Consider the following 16,976-nt stretch of genomic DNA (forward strand, 5'->3'; position numbering starts at 1 on the left):
TCTTTGTGAACAAGTGCGTGAGAAAATAGTCAAAGAGTTTAAGGACAATGTTCCTCAACGTAGAATTGCAAGGAATTGAGGGATTTCATCCTCTACGGTCCATATCATCATCAAAAGGTTCCGAGAATCTGGAGAAATCACTGCATGGAAACGGCGAGGCCGAAAACCAACTTTGAACGCCCGTGACCGTCGATCCCTCAGGCGGCACCGCCTCAAAAACCGACATCAATGTGGAAAGGATATCACCGCGTGGGCTCAGGAACCCGGGGGCGACCCAGTACACGCCGGAGAGACTACGTCTTCCGGCTCGCCTAGGAACGCCTCGGGATCCCCCCGGAAGAGCTGGATGAAGTGGCTGGGGAGAGGGAAATCTGAGCGTCCATGCTAAAGCTACTGCCCCCACGACCCGACTGTTGTCTCCAGCAATGAGGTACTGTAAGTGCATTGGCTCTGCCTTTTAATTGTATCTAGGATTTTGAGAATGATCTACAAGAATAAAATATGTTATTTTATTTTTTTATTAATAAAATATGTTACACCCCGAACTGGTCGCCAGCCAATCGCAGGCCGCACAGAAACATCCGTATCTTTAGTAGTATTGTCCTTGTGTGTCTGTAATGAACATGTTTAGGTCGTAGTGTGCAGAGTTAGGAAAAAGTGCCAGACGAATTCAACGTGGAAGAAACCCACTTGCCATTAAACATTGACAGGAATAAAAAAATGAATGTAATTGCATGCAAGCGCGCGCCAGTATAAATGCGCGCTCCCGGTTGTATGATTATACTTACACCGAGTTACCGAATATTTCCCTGTTGGTCTTATATCCAAATACACTCTGAGTTTCATCATTTGAGTGGGAAGAACATCCAAGAGCACAGTTGACACGCGATGAATGGGATGTTTTTGAAATTCAAAATGGCAACCTCAACCAAAGCAAGGTCTCGAACCGAACGTGGTGTTGAGACGGGGTGGAAGATGCTGCGTTTTCTGAGGACCGGTGAACGCATCGCCCGAGTTGACAGCCCGACAGCAAACATGGCGCCCGCTCGAGCGGCCCGTCAACACGTCCTCTCCTCTCGAGCTGGCAGGTTGACGATTAATCGGAAGTGACTGTGAGCAGAAAGTGTGTTGGCCTTTGTCCACCTTCCGCAGTTCCGATCTCCCTGCTTCTCGCCGATGACGAGGCGCTTTGCCGGAGAGGAGTGAACGGCATCGGGCCGCGCACGAACACCTTCGGCTCGGTTTCGTCACTTCAAGCGAAATGTTGGAACAGGTCAGACATGATTTGACTTAAAGCGGCTCATTGTGGCGTTACTGAAAAAGGCTCTTCTCTGTGACACCGCGACTCGTTGTTTTGGTCGGCCATTAGTTTTTAGGACAAGGGGTTGGAGGTAGACTTATTGAAATGGTTCTCCTTTAGCCAACGACCGGTGGGGGGTGTCGGCTGTTTCGAATGGAAATAAACTGCGTCGACATGCGGTCTACATTTTAAACCAGCTGGAAAAGTGGAGAACCACGCAGGACTTGGTTGAAACGTCATCTCAGCCCACCTAATCCCTCCTCCCGCGTTCCTTCCAGGGGCAATACGATGGCTTCCTGAAACTGCTAGCAAGATTTGAATGTAGCCTCGCCAGTTATTCAAGTAACGCAGAGTGACGGAGCCGCAAACAACGAGTAGTCAGAAAAATAAAAAAATTATATATCTTTTTCAAAAATATTCCTGCTCCGTTAACGAGTTTGCTGGTTTGTTTTTATGACACGCCTAACCACAGCAAACGTTGGTATTTTATTTTTTAAATAAAAAAATAAAACCAAAGTCATACACTGTGTAATCGTTGTTGCTGTTGTCAATGCCCTGAAATCCACCATCTGAGAAATCCTCATCAATACATATATATATATATATATATATATAATCATAATAAATCATATTTTAATCATAAAAGAGCCGTTTAGAATAGCAAGTACTCCAACACAATCCATTCTCCTTTTCCCCCCCAGTGATTATTTGAAGGGGAAAAAAAATAAAGTTCTGCTCCCTTGCTTGACAGCAAAAATGTGTGTACACAAGATATTTATCAGATGAATTATTTTTTTTGGATTGATTTTTCTTCCTTTTAACTCATCGTAAGCATGCATTTTAGAGCAAAGGGTAATTGTTTGCATAGCTAGACAAATGTATTCTTTTTATCTCAGTCCGATGGTGAATGCAGGACAAATCAATATTAATACTCACAATTGACGGAGGTGGCGGTCTCGGGTAACTTTTTTTCAAAGGCGAGCTCAATGGATCCTGTCAGAACTACAAAACAAACACAACAACAACAATTAATCGCCAAAGGGGAAAAAATAATCTCGATATGTCATGCAATATGAATGAATTTGTAACAGGAAAAAAAAAAATACACGAGAACAAGCCCAAAATGATCTGGTGTAATATTCTGTTTGTCGTGCAAGTGGTTTTACATTTTATCTGTGAGTTGCACTTTGGAGTCCTAAGAACAACAATGTGTTACATTTTCCAGAGACTGGACTACTGTGCCACCGAAACTAAAAAACAAACAAAAAAAAGTCCAAGGTCCATTTTTAAAAAAAACATTTTTAGTCCTCAGTATAGGGGCCGGTTTACCCCAGAAAGAAAATGGAGACTGTTAATGTATTTGTTTGTAGAGGTGCATGTTGTATCAAAATTAGTTGTCAGAGGATTACAATATGCTTGTTTTATAAATTCAAATCATATCCTCTTTTGCTGCGGCTCAGCATTTAAATAACCTTTATCAGATTTGACAGTTTAGTCACAGACTTTCCCAAAACGTGTGATGCTTCTCTTTCATAAATGTGGGAATGAACTTGCGTTAAAAGGTACAAAAAGAGTCAAAATTGATCTTGCATGGCCGAGAGCTCAGCACCTAAAAGAAACTAACCAAGGAATACTGTTCAAATGTCCACCCATGTTCCATACTGCTTATCCTCACAAGGGTTGCGGGCGTGCTGACGCCTATCTCAGCTGACTCTGGGCAAGCGGTAGGGTACACCCCCAACTGGTCGCTAGCCAATCGCAGGGCATGTATAGACAAACGGCCATTCGCACTCATATTCACAGCTACGGGCAATGGAGAGTCGCCAATTAACCTACCATGTATGCTTTTGGAATGTGGGAGGAAACAGGAGTGCGCACGGTCGGTCCTCAGAACTGTGAGGCAGATGTGCTAACCGCTGTGCCGCTGTTAGTTGCAACTCTATTCCTGTGCATTTGTCATTGATTGTTTCTTTTCCTTAACCTCTCTGCAGGTAAACTCCCCCTATCAACCAGCCTCTCCCTCTCATTAGTCCTCATTCCCACGTGCTGCTGATGTCATCACCACCAGTGAAGCCATGTCCCGAGTCTGGACTCTCAAAGACACTGGATTCTCTGTCCATGTCTTCACTTTTATCTGGGGAGTTAGACGAGGGCGGAGTCGAAGGAGGAGGAGGAGGAGGCCAGGACGAGGATGGTTTTCGAGACCTGGAAGTGAACCCATATGATAGTCTGCCGTTTTCTTCTCGCTACTACACGCTACTGGAAGAGAGGCAACAGCTTCCCATATGGAGACACAGGCAGAATCTACTAGAGCACCTGGAGAGTCACAGTATGGTGCTGCTCAGTGCACCAAGTGGAGTAGGGAAAAGCACCCAGGTAAATAAATGAATTTAAAAAAACTGGGGGGGGGGTTCAGTACCTTGCTCATGAAGTTTGCTGGCCTCTCTCCAGAACCTCTATTTTCATCTTCCACTGGACTTGAAACAACCTTCTAACCTGCAGCCCAAGTTCTTGCAGACGGAAATATTGCTTCTCCTACGCTTAATAACAACTGTGGAGAGGAGGCTGATTGGGCGACCATTAGGTTTGTCGTTTTAAGCCCGGATCAGACGACAAGACAAATTTGGTCTTTCATGATTGCACTATGTCAGACTATTGCCATCAAATCTTGCCGTATCTCGGGCAGACAGTGGCAACACTACACGACATCTATTCCGATACCACCGCATCCCGTCTTTTACGATCACTGGGCTTTATCTTGTCAAATCAAACGCTGTCAGAGAGGTGCAACCAGAAAACGTGTCACGAGTCAACATGACCGGATATACTCATTACCATGGCGATGACAACAACTATGCGCCACGCCAATGTATTTCATCTGGAAGTGGGGGGGAAGCACAAAATGAGGTCAAATCTGTGGTGGTCATAACCGGTGCTTAAGAGAGGACGTTCATTCAATGATTGCTTGATGTATGTTTGCGTACTTTTAATACGATACGGCTCACAAGCATACAAAAAAATGTTATGTTGACTAGCAAGCAACTCCTAGCACTAATGGTTGTACGTAAACATGCCGGCGTTCTGTCGACTCATGCTCTCAAGCTTCGGTAAACACTGGGTTTGTGCGTGTGAATAAATGTTGACAACGGCAAGCACGGGAGGCGATGCGCTGGCCACAATGCGCAAGCCTATTGGTCGACGTCAAGGTATGCTGTCAAGAGAGTTGTTGTTGATAGGTCACACTACATGGAAGATATCCCAATAAATTCAACCGACTTTTCAATTTGGCGTCATAGGTCTATCGTAGGGGCAAATTGTCGGTCGTGGATTATGTCACACGACAAGAAGTTTTGTCGTTCCCGACAAAATATGTCGGGCCCGATCTGGGATAACAGCTGCGATTAGTAGATGCGAAAGCTAATCGGGCCAATATCGGGTCTAAAATCCTGTTGTCTGATCTTGGCTTTAGTAATATATTGTACAGTATATAACTACAGTATCACTCAGTAGATTGGTCTGCATTTGTGTTTGTCAATCTATTTGTAAGTTAGTAGGCTACTTTTCAGTTCACGGAAGATGATTAAAAGATGGCCATTATGAATCTGAGGGTCAAACGATTCCATTAATTACAGTCAAAGGTGATTCCTGTAGCCGCACTTCCTTGGCCGCTGTGCCACTCCTCTATTATAATTCCTAATAATACTTAGTCAAAGTGAAAAAGTCAAAGTGGCCTAAGACTACAAATATATCCATAAATGGTCAAGCTGCAGAGGGTTCTATACTCCAAAGAATAAAGGCTTGGATGAACATGATTTTATCTTAGTCCCCTAATTCCATCTAAACAGATTATGTAATTTCAATCTGTTTTCATCATGTTATTTAAAAAAAAAAGTATACTTTAGTTGGTGCAACAGGACTTGAACATTTTCATTCAGTTACTCTGTCCTGCATTCAATTAGCATGCTAATCAGTCAGCCATGTGAACTACTGTACATCTTGTCCCACTGCTGTTATCTGTTGCTGTTACTCGCATTCTGTGATAGCGAGCATTTCGGGGTATCAGTGTCTTGCTCAAGGACACCACAGCCGTGAGTCCGGGGGATGTTGGCAGATGACCCATCTAGATGTGTTAAATAACTCAGGACAGTGCACCTTTTGTTTGAAGCCACTCACTTTTCAACTGAGCACATTTTTGGAACAGACATGATTAAATTAACTTAAAGTGAATAACATTTAATATTTGGTGGCATAACCATTACTTGCAATAGTTGCATCAAGCCTACGACCCATTGACTTCACCAGATTGTTGCAGTCTTCATTTGAAATGCTTTTCCAGGCCTTTACTGCAGCCTCTTTAAGTACTTGTTTGTTTCAGGGGGTTTCTTCCTCCAAAATGCATGCTCTATTGGGTTAAGGTCCGGTGATTAACTTGGCCAGTCTAAGACCTTCCACTTTTTCCCCCTGCTGAAGTCCTTTGTTGTGTTTTGGGTCATTGTCTTGTTGCATGATTAAGCTGCTCCCGATGAGTTTGGATGCATTTTTCTGTAAATTGCCAGACAAAATAGTTTGTAGACGTCAGAATTAATACTGCTGCTACCATCATGAGTTACATCATCAATAAAGACGAGTGAGCCCGTTCCAGAAGCAGCCATTACTTCCACCATGCTTCACAGATGAGCTTGTGTGTTTTGCATCCTCAGCAAATCCTTTCTTACACCATACTTTGGCCTTTCCATCACTTTGGTAGAGGTTAATATTGCTCTCATCAGTCCATAAAACTTTGTTCCAAAACCTTTGTGGCTCATCTCTGTTCTTGTTTGCAAAATCCAATCTGGCCTTCCGATTCTTTTTGCTGATGAGTGGTTTGCATCTTGTGGTATGGCCTGTATATTTCTTCTCTCGAAGTATCCTTCGAACCGTGGATTGTGATACCTTTACCCCTGCCCTGTGTTGCCCAGCGACAGCCCCAAAACATCACTGCTCTAGAGGAGATTTGCATGGAGAAATGGGCCAAAATTCCAGCGACCGTGTGTGAAAACCTTGTGAAGACTGACAGAAAAGGTTTGACCTCTGTCATTGCCAACAAAGGGTATATAGTATTGAGATGAACTTTTGACCAAATACTTATTCTACACCATAATTTGCTAATAAATTATTTAAAAATCATACAATTTGATTTTCTGGATTTTTTTCTTCTCATTTTGTCTCTCATAGGTGAGGTATACCTATGATGAAAATTACAGGCGTCTCTCATCTTTTTAAGTGGGAGAACTTGCACAATTGGTGGCTGATGCAGTTCTTGCAAGTAAGGGTTATGCCACCAAATATTAAATGTTATTCACTTTAAGTTAATTTAATAATGTCTGTTCCAATATTTTTGCTCACTTGAAAACTGGATGGCTTCAAACAAAAGGTGCTCTGTCCTGAGTTGTTTAACACATCTAGCTGTAAATGCCATGAAATAAAAGCTGGAATTCTGAGCTTTTGTCTCATATTCATCTTTTGATCTGAAACCTAAATGTCTTCAGTCTACAACAAAAACAAAGGAATGTATGTGTTGATGAACAAATCTTACCTAAGGGTTGATAAAGTCACTGAACATACTTGACCTGCACAGGGAGCAGCATAATTGTGTTAAAAGCAGCTACACAATTTCCATCTTTAATTTTCAACCACCAAATTTACTTGATGATGAAATCGATAAATATTGGACTGAAATGTAGAATTTAATTTCGGTAAAAAACTAACATATTGGTTTATTTGAGAATGATCTCACCTTAATATCAGGATGTAAAGAAAAAATCTACCTGGCCTCTTTTTAAAAAGTCTTTCAAATGTGTTTTCTCTTTTTTTTTTTTTTTTTTTTTTTGTCCTGCTCAGCTGTTGGGTCAAACAGAAAGGAGGATCTGTATCGCTTTAATGCCGGAACAGTTTAACTGTGGCACAGTGGAGTTTTTAAGCTGCCACTGTGGTTCTTTGTATTCTGATTGAGCTTTTTTGAAAATTTCAGTTGGACACAACAAAGTTTTAAAGGGGCGTGAGAGAAAAAACAAAGGGGAGAGACAGTGAACAGATAATTAAATAATAGAGGAAGAGAAGACAACAACAGACAGGACAATAGCAGTAATAAAGATGAGGAAAGTAAATCATTATAAGCCTAGTACAATGACACGTTAGATTCGAGAGTGCTACACCCTGTATTGGGAGGATAGGACAGGGTTGGACAGGGGGAAAGCATGGACAGAGGTAGTGGACCCAGCTGTACAACTGAAGTGTGGTGCGAGTGGCTATGTAATTTCTAAACATTTTTAGAAATAGAGTGCAAGTGAGGGGATACCCAGGAAGTTCACATAGTTAGGAGTTATTTATCGCAGTGAATGAGTGGCCCCATACCAAACAAATAAGTCCCAGAGGCGAGTATTTGCAGACACATGCAAGTGAATTGACACGGTCTGGCATGCACAATAACCTTCAGAAGTGACCCGTAATTGCTACGCCTGCGCTGCGGGGGCTGAGTACCCCACCCCAACCAGCCAAGAGGCGGGGTCGGGCCCGGGAGCCCACCTGAGAGCGGCCCCAGTGGACGGGACACCACCCACACCGAACGACCAAGGGTGGTCCGCCGGCCCCACCGAGGCGCCCCCAAAAGTGTGTGCGAATGGTTGTTTGTCTATATGTGCCCTGCGATTGTCTGGCGACCAGTTCAGTGTGTATCCTGCCTCTCTCCCAGAGTTAGCTGGCATAGGCTCCAGTTTGCCCGCGACCCTTGTGAGGCTAAGCGGTACGGAAAATGGATGGATGGATGTTTTCTCCTGTAGAGTATATAAATTCTTGTATTAAAACTTCCTCTTCTTGATGACCTTTCTCTGTCTTATTCTTTTCCTCTAGGTGCCACAGTGGTGTGTGGAGTATGCTTTGTCCTATGAATTTTCTCAGGGCCTGGTGTGTTGTTCCCAGCCTTATTCCGTGGCAGCAGTCAGTCTGGCCCTTCGTGTGGCCGATGAGATGGACCTCAGCTTGGGTCTGGAGGTGGGCTATGGGGTGGCTCATGACGACAGCTGTACACCAGAGACTTTGCTCAGGTCAGGACACGTGACAAAGGCTAATAACATACTGTACATGCGTATTATTGTGTCATTATATCAGAATCAGAATCATCTTTATTTTGCCAAGTATGTCCAAGAAACACACCAGGAATTTGGATTCACCAGGATTCTGATTCTGATATGACTTGCTTAAGTGCTTTTCCAGCTACAGTGAGAGGAAAACGTTTGTGAACCATATGGCATTTCTGCATAAATTGGTCAGAAAATATAGTCTGATCTTCATCTGAATCACAACAATAAACATAGTCTGCTTAAACTAGTACGACACAATCAATCATATTTTTAGAAAGCATAATGAAAAAATTCACAGGACAGAAAGGAGAAAGTGAACCCTTCATTTCATAACCTAATAATCCTTATTTGCCAGCAATAACCTTAACGAAACGTTTCCTGGAGTTTCCGATCAGACGTGCACAAAGATCAGGAGGAATATTGGCCCATTCCTTTTTACAAAACTGTTGCATTTCAATCATAATTTCTTTGATGCTCGCTGTCTTCGGGTCATGCCACAGAATCTCAAATCAGGTTGAGTTCAGGACTTTGACTGGGCCACTTAAACAGATGGCCAAAATATCTTGATAAACGTCGTCTTCAGTGCATTTGTGCCCCACACTGATCAAGTGATGTACACTTGCAACCGAGCATACGATATCTTGATAAAGGGTTAAACAATTTTCCATTGATGATACCAAGCTGTCCAGACCCTGAGGAAGAAAAACGCCCATACCTTTCATTCCAATATGATGGGGTACGTATGACTGCATAATGTGTACAGTTGTGCTCATAAGTTTACATACCCTGGCAGAATTAAAGAAGAAGAATCACCTTTTATTGTCATGAACATGCATGCATACGAAATTTGTTCTCTGCATTTAACCCATCACAGTGAACACATACACGTTAGTGGTACACACTGGATCAGGGGGCAGATGAACTCTCGTGAGTCCGGGGGAGGTTGGCGAATGGTCCAGTCGGGGTCTTGAACCTAGGTCCGCCACGGTGGCAGGCGATGATCTTAACCATTGGGCCACGGCTGCCCGTTTTTTTTTTTTTAATTTTTTTTTTTTATATAAATACGACTGCTGACCGAACAACAACAACCATCATTAATTTCTTTGTTTTGTTTGATAATCGGCGGCACGGTGGCCGACTGGTTAGAGCGTCAGCCTCACAGTTCTGAGGACCAGGGTTCAATCCCCGGCCCCGCCTGTGTGGAGTTTGCATGTTCTCTCTGTGCCTGCGTGGGTTTTCCCCGGGAACTCCGGTTTCCTCCCACATCCCAAAAACATGCATTAATTGGAGACTCTAAATTGCCCATAGGTGTGACTGTGAGTGCGAATGGTTGTTTGTTTGTATGTGCCCTGCGATTGGTTGGCAACCACTTGTTGGGATGCCAGGAGTGTCTCCCCTTGACCACCGCGAACAAGTCGCGGCTGGGAAGAAGAACAGAAGCAGCGTCGCCACCTTCTAATTGGACAGAACCTCCGTCGTGGTCTGGACTTCGCTCACCACGTGGTGACAAACAAAGGGAGGGTGGATTGGCTGGAGCCAGAAGGAGAGATGAGAGCGCAGGAGGTGAGAGAGAGGGAGCCAATGGGATGTCGAAGCTTTTGTACTTCTGAGATGGAGAATGAGACCACGCCCATCGACTCGGGTTTATAGGTTAAATTTCATTCTATTTGCATGAGTCACGCCCTAAGCACGGGTTGAAACTCAGCACATTTTCAAATATATGATTCCAAACTTTTAAACTGTCTCACACAGAGATCAAGCATCCAAAATGATGGTTTCAACTCCGGCAAAACAACTACTTATTAATCAATACATCATCATTTCGTACTGTTTGGCTTCAAACCGAGTGGTACATTTCTTCTCAAGTAGTCACATAGTCAGACCTGTAGAATCAACACATTGATGACACAGAAATAAAGATATTCATTTAGAATATTCATGGAGGTTTGTTTTGTTTCGTGCAAATGTGGTATTTCTTCAATGTCATTTTACTGTCCACTTCCACCACGTGGTACACAATCACGAGGAGTCCAACTGGCAGTGTCCTTGATCACCACTAGCGGGGGTGATCATGTTCCATTGTTTAACAGTCATCAATCAATTCCTTCCCCCAGTCACATTGTGGGGGTCATGAGGAGACCTTTGCAGACCTTCTGGATCATCTTGCATGTCTCCACAGTGAAGTCCTTGTCGTTCTCAGGTTTTACGACGGGGAAAGACCAAGCCTTATCTGGTTAAGTGTCAATATAACTTGACAGAGACATCCAGTAACTTGGGGGTCTTGTCCAAACAAATAGATCAGTCTTTGTGTTCATGTGGAGGTCGGATATTCATTACAGTACCTATCAGGCAATGCTTCGGGACAAGAGACAATTCGAAATTGGTGTGTGATTTCTAGTAGCCAGAACAGCTTGAAAGGTGCCATTAGAGAAGATCTCCGCCTACCTCTCTACTCCGAGCCAGCGGTGTCAACAAGTGGGTCTTCTCCACGGAGGCAACCAATCAGAGGAAAGGGAGCTTAGCCAAATATGCACACAGCGGATACCAGTTTTGTATCCGCCAAACAGTAGCTGGCAGAGGGGGCTTTTCTGGATATTCATATAACAAAACCAAGGTGTTTTTTTTTAATGAAATTGAGACTGTTCTACTATGTCCATGTGAGAGAGTCACTCTATGGAGTTCTAGATAGCCAAAATATGGGACCTATAAGCCACACCTCCAATCTTGCATCATTGATTGGTCTCTAGGTTGGCTCACACATGACTCTGATTAGCTTTTCGAGAATCTGTAGCTTAGAGGTTCACTTACGTTTTCCTCCCTGTCCTGTGAATGTTTACGTTATTTTCAATAGAAATATGAAAAAAATATTTGTTTGTGTGGTATTAGTTTAAGCAGACTGTTTATTCTTGTGATTAGGATGAAGATCAGACCATATTTTATGACCAATTCATGTAGACGTTTCCAAAGGGTTGACAAACTATTTTCCTCCTACTGTTACTTGCCATTAAAGGGTATCATCATTGATGATGTGAGTTTTTATACAAAACATCGTCATTGTTGTAATATGAAGATGTTTTTCATTCTGCAGCAGTGTTTTTTTTTTTTTTTTAATCATTACATATTATGCAGGAGAACAGTAATTCCCTTGCTCACCTGTCAGTTCCTGGGCAGAAGACCATAGCTCTCTTCTGTGCAAATCAATAGATTACTGACTGTTTCATTGATAATGTTTGAATATTTTATTCATATGTAAAAATGTATTATTATTAGATTAACGTTTGCATTTGCACTTTTCTTTTTATCACACTGCAAGCTTCTAGTAGACATGACATGTCCATTAACACATGAAGCATGAAAACAGATTGTAGCTTCACGACTACCTACTAGTAGACCTCATGTCTCCTTATTTTCCTTGATTGGCACATTCCCTTTCATTTTATTCCCACATCTACTCTATGTCCTGTGTAAGGGTTATCCCGGTGTCAAACTAGGTCACATTGGATTTCACCAGTTTTGTATTATGTCACATGATCCATGTTTTACTTCCTGCCACACCTTGAGCGTTCTTTGTTCCCTGTACTTTGCAGCCTTAGGTGGCTGTAAATGTGTTACAGCAATGTAATTTGTTACCTATGTTGCCTTCACTGCACTCTCAACCTACTGTATGTAAAAAAATGAAATGTTCATTTCGGGTTGTTAGCCTCTGCTGTATCACTTAAGAATCAGAATCATCTTTATTTGCCAAGTGTGTCCAAAACACACAAGGAATTTGTCTCCGGTAGTTGGAGCCGCTCTAGTACAACAGACAGTCAATTTACAGAACACTTTGGAGACATAAAGACATTGACAAAAACAATTGTGCAAAAAGATGCAGAGTCCTCTAGCACTTAGAGCAGTTCGAATGACTAATATTGCAATAGTCCGGTGCAATGACCATTGTGCAAAGGGCGCCGAGACTTCAAGGAGTGTATGCGTTTTAAAGTGACCATCTGGGACAATGTTGGTTGTGCAAATGTTACAGATACTCCTCAATCAGTGTGCAAATGGAGCAGATGCTACTCTGGCATGAGTGGCCAGTATATGCAAATAGTGCAGCGTGGCGAGACTACTACAGTGAGTGCACGAGCAATACATAATTGGCCCCACAGAAATGTGACAACGAACTCAAGTCAAAAAAATTCCAGCTTGTTGTAATGGAATTATAGGTTAGGTGTTGACGCTGAGACGCTGAGCTGGAGACGCTTGGTTGAAAGGAGTTCAGGGATGATGGTGTTGAACGCTGAGCTGAAGTCCACGAACAGGATCCTCGCGTAGGTCCCTGCACTGAAGAGGTGTTCTAGGATGAAGTGCAGTCCCATGTTGACTGCATCATCCGCAGACCTGTTCGCTCGGTAGGCAAACTGCAGGGGGTCCAGCAGGGGACCTGTGACACTCTTGAGGTGGTCCAGCACGAGACGTTCAAAGGACTTCATGACCACAGATGTCAAAGCGACCGGCCTGTAGTCATTCAGACCAGAGATTGCAGGTTTCTTGGGGACTGGAATGATGGTGGAGCGTTTGAAACAGGATGGAACTTCGCACATTTCCAAAGATCTGTTGAAGATCTGAGTGAAGACTGGAGCGAGCTGGTCCGCGCAGACTTTGAGGTAGGATGGGGACACATGGTCCGGTCCTGCCGCTTTGTTAATCTTCTGTTGTTTGAATATGCGTCTCACATCCTGTTCATGGATGGTTAACGCAGAAGTCAGAGGTGTGGTTGTGGTCGCGGGTGCGGCCGGGCGGGTGTAAGGAGTGAAACTGTCCTTTTCAAATCTGCAATAGAAGGTATTCAAGTCGTTGGCTGGTATGCTATTGTTCTCAGGTTGGGGGGATCGTCGCTTGTAAGTAGTCAGCGATTGGAATGCATGCCAGACTGATTTTGAGTCGTTCGCGCTAAACTGTTTTTCCAACTTTGCTCCATAGATCCTCTTTGCAATGTTAATTTCTTTAGTAAGCTGGTTTCTAGCTCGATTATACAGGGCCCTGTCCCCGCTCTGATATGCATCTTCCTTAGCTTGGCGAAGCTGCTTAAGTTTGCCAGTGAACCACGGCTTGTTGTTGTTGAATGTCCGAAATTATTTTGTTGGTACACAAACCTCTTCACAGAAACTGATATAGGCTGCGACAGTGTCCGTATGTTCATGCAGGCTGCCGGCTGAATTTTCAAAGACACTCCAGTCTGTGCAGTCTAAACAGCTTTGAAGTTCCATCTTGGCTTCATTGGTCCACTTTTTGACTGTTTTCTTAGGTGACTTAGTCACTTAGGTGACTTCATCACCTAAGTGTGTAAACGGAATACAATGATTTGCAAATTCTTCTCAAATTAAAGTCAACTGAATAAACTACTAAAAGACAAGATCATGTTCAAACTGATGAACGTTAATTGTTTTTTTGTTTTGTTTTTTGTTTTTCTTTCAAATCTCTTATTTTTAATTTGATCCCTGCAACATGTTACAAAAAAGCAAGGGACGGGCAACAAAAGACTGGGAAGGTTGAGGAATGCGCAATGAGCACCTGTTTGGAACAATCCACAAGTGAACCGTTTAGTTGGAATCTGGAGTGTTATAATTGGGTATAAAAGGAGCATCCTTGAAAGGCTCAGTTGTTCACAAGCAAGGATGGGGTGAGGTTCACACTGTGAATAAAAGCGTGAACAAATAGTCCAGCACTTTAAGAACAACGTTTCTCAACGTAGAGCCGAAATAAATTTAGGGATTTCATCATCTACGGTCTATAGTATCATCAAAAGATTAAGACAATCTGGAGAAATCTCTGAATGTAAGCAGCAAGGCCGAAAACCAACATTAATTGCCTGTGACCTTCGATCCTGTCAGGCGGCACTGCATAAAGAAAACATTGTGTAAAGGATATTACCTGGCCTCAGGAAAACTTCAGAAACCCATTATCAGTTAACTCAGTTCATTGCTACATCTACAAATGCAAGTTACAACTCTACCATGCAAAGCAAAAGCCATATATCAACAGCACCCAGAAACGGCGCCTGCGTGTCTGGGCCGAGCTCTTCTGAAGTGGACCGACATAAAGTGGAAAGTTGTGTTGTGGTCTGACGAGTACATATTTCAAATTGTTTTGGGAAAATTGTGTCCTCTGGGCCAAAGAGGAGCATGACCATCTGGATTGTTATCAGTGCAAAGTTCAAAAGCCAGCATCTGTGATGATATGAGGCTGTGTTAGTGCCCATCACATGGGGGATTTGCACATCTGTGAAGGCACCATTAATGCATGCTGAAAGGTACATACAGTGGAACCTCGATAAAACGGACCCTGATATAACTGATGAAACGGACCATCAGGACTGAACAATGTGTCCAAAAATAGTATCCATTTGTTGCCTAAACTGCTGTTGACAAAGTCTGTTAGAATCTGAATCAGAGTCAGAATCATCTTTATTTGCCAAGTGTGTCAAAAACACACAAGAAATGTGTCCCCGGTAATTGGAGCTGCTCCAGTACGACAACAAACAAGTCAATTGACAGAGAATACTTTTGAGACATAAAAACATACAAACACAGTTACTGAGCAATAAAAGGTTACCAGTAATTTACCAGTAAAAAATAAATTGCCGGTGCAATTTATTTGTTTATTTTATTTTTTTGACCATTTTGCAAATTAGAGCAGTTTGAAATGACTAATAGAACAATAGTCTGGTGCAGTGACCATTGTGCAAATTGTGCAGATTCTTCAAGACATTTATGCAGTTTAAAGTGACTGGTAGTGGGATAATCTGGGACAATGTAAATTGTGCAAATGGTGCAGATACTTCTCAAGCACGAATGACGAATATTGGTCAACAACAGATATTCAAGTAGTGCAGGGGTGGCGAGACTACAACAGTGAGTGCACGAGTCGTGTAAATAGATAAATAAATAATATTTTCAAGCTTTTTAAACATATATATTTACAATAACGTTGTACTGTACTCTGTGTTTTAGGCCCCCCCCCCCCCAAAAAAAAAAACCTATAAAACAATGTTGTACTGTACAGTGATATGGGTACATATGGCCTCAAAAAAATGCGCTTCAATGTAATGAACAATCGGCTATATCAGACGACCCCCCGCCTCCATTAGTCCATTCTATCCAGGTTCCACTGTACAGGTTTTAGAACAACATATGCTGCCATCCAAGCAACATCTTTTTCAGAGACGTCCCTGTTTGTTTCAGCATGAGAAAGCCAAGCCACATTCTGCATGTTACAACAGCGTGGCTTTGTAGTGGAAGAGTGTGAGTACTAGGCTTGCCTGCCAGCAGTTCCGACCTGTCTCTTATTGAAAATGTGTGGCGCATTATGAAGTGCAAAATATGACAACGGAGACTCCGGACTGTTGGTGAAGGTGATGTTACGCAGTGGTAAACATGCCCCTGCCCCAGCCTTATGGGAATGTGTTGCACGCATCAAATTCAAAATGAGTGAATATTTGCAGAAAAACAAATTTATCAGTTGGAACATTAAATATCTTGTCTTTGTAATGTATTCAATTGAATATAGGTTAAAAAGGATTTGCAAATGATTGTGTTGTGTTTTTATTTGCGTTTTACACAACATCCCAACGTCATTAGAATTTGTATTGTAATTACTAAGATTGATTGTTATTCTAAGAGACACTACAAAAGTCTTTGTGTCGAAGTTGACCTTTGTTTCTCTCCTAAGGTTTGTCAGTGACACTCTCCTGCTTGAGGAAATGATGTCAGACCCCTTGCTGCATAAATATGGAATCGTGGTTGTGGACGAGCTCCAGGAGCGCACTGTAGCAACGGATGTGCTGCTCGGCCTGCTGTGTGACGTCTGCCGCCAGAGGCCAGATAACTTCCGTGTGGTTCTTCTGACTCACGCAAGTCTCGCTCCTCGGCTCGCCTCCTTCTTGGGCCCCTCTGTCCCGCACCTCTACATGGACAGCCTCTTCTCTGAGGCCCCTACAAATGGACAAGAAAAGGAAAGTGCGGTAGAAGAGGAGAGGAACTCTAAAAACCTGAAAAGAATGGAGACTCTGTACCAGGAGCTTTTACCTGGGAAGGAGCCTGTGGTTACTGCCTGTCACATGGTTCTAGATCTTCACCGAAGAGGAGAAGCGGGAGACATAATGGTGTTTCTTGCTAGTGCACAGGTGCAAGCTTTACTTTTTATGCTTGACAATTTGAGAATCATGAAGTCAAAGCATGCACAATTGTATTGTGGCAACAGTACTTAAATAGAAAAATATTATTTCTAATACCAAATCTATTGTGTGATTTTTTTTTTTTTTTCTTTTCGCTAAGCAAGGGAAGAATATATTAAACACAGACTTTGAAAATCCTTTTAGACCAGGATCACAACAACAGTATGTCATATGCTGGTTTCTCTTCACAGTGCAGCTTTGTAAATAGATGTATTCCCTCACGAGCATTGGGGATGCTAATGACACTCACACATGAGTGTGTAGCACCATATATAATGCATTGTTGCACACAATATTGTCATTTTTAAAGACAACCAAACTTCCATGCATCATAACTTCCCAT

General features: G+C 42.7%; 1 protein-coding gene across 3 annotated transcripts in view; it reads left to right on the plus strand.

Moving 5' to 3' along the window:
* Positions 1 to 909: 909 nt before the first annotated feature.
* Positions 910 to 16,976, plus strand: part of dqx1 (DEAQ box RNA-dependent ATPase 1) — a 30,876-nt gene continuing 14,809 nt past the window's right edge. Inside the window, exons 1-4 of one of the 3 annotated variants that reach the window (XM_061698909.1) lie at positions 910 to 1,273; positions 3,292 to 3,676; positions 8,189 to 8,382; positions 16,129 to 16,582. In XM_061698909.1, the coding sequence (XP_061554893.1) occupies positions 3,353 to 3,676; positions 8,189 to 8,382; positions 16,129 to 16,582 (972 nt within the window). In that variant the 5' untranslated portion in view covers positions 910 to 1,273; positions 3,292 to 3,352. Of the gene's footprint in view, positions 1,274 to 3,291; positions 3,677 to 8,188; positions 8,383 to 13,248; positions 13,299 to 16,128; positions 16,583 to 16,976 lie in introns of those variants that run through there. The other 2 variants (XM_061698908.1, XM_061698910.1) reach the window with 2 other exon arrangements.

Source organism: Phycodurus eques, chromosome 15 (genome assembly GCF_024500275.1).
Source record: "Phycodurus eques isolate BA_2022a chromosome 15, UOR_Pequ_1.1, whole genome shotgun sequence".
Classification (NCBI taxonomy): Eukaryota; Metazoa; Chordata; class Actinopteri; order Syngnathiformes; family Syngnathidae; genus Phycodurus; species Phycodurus eques.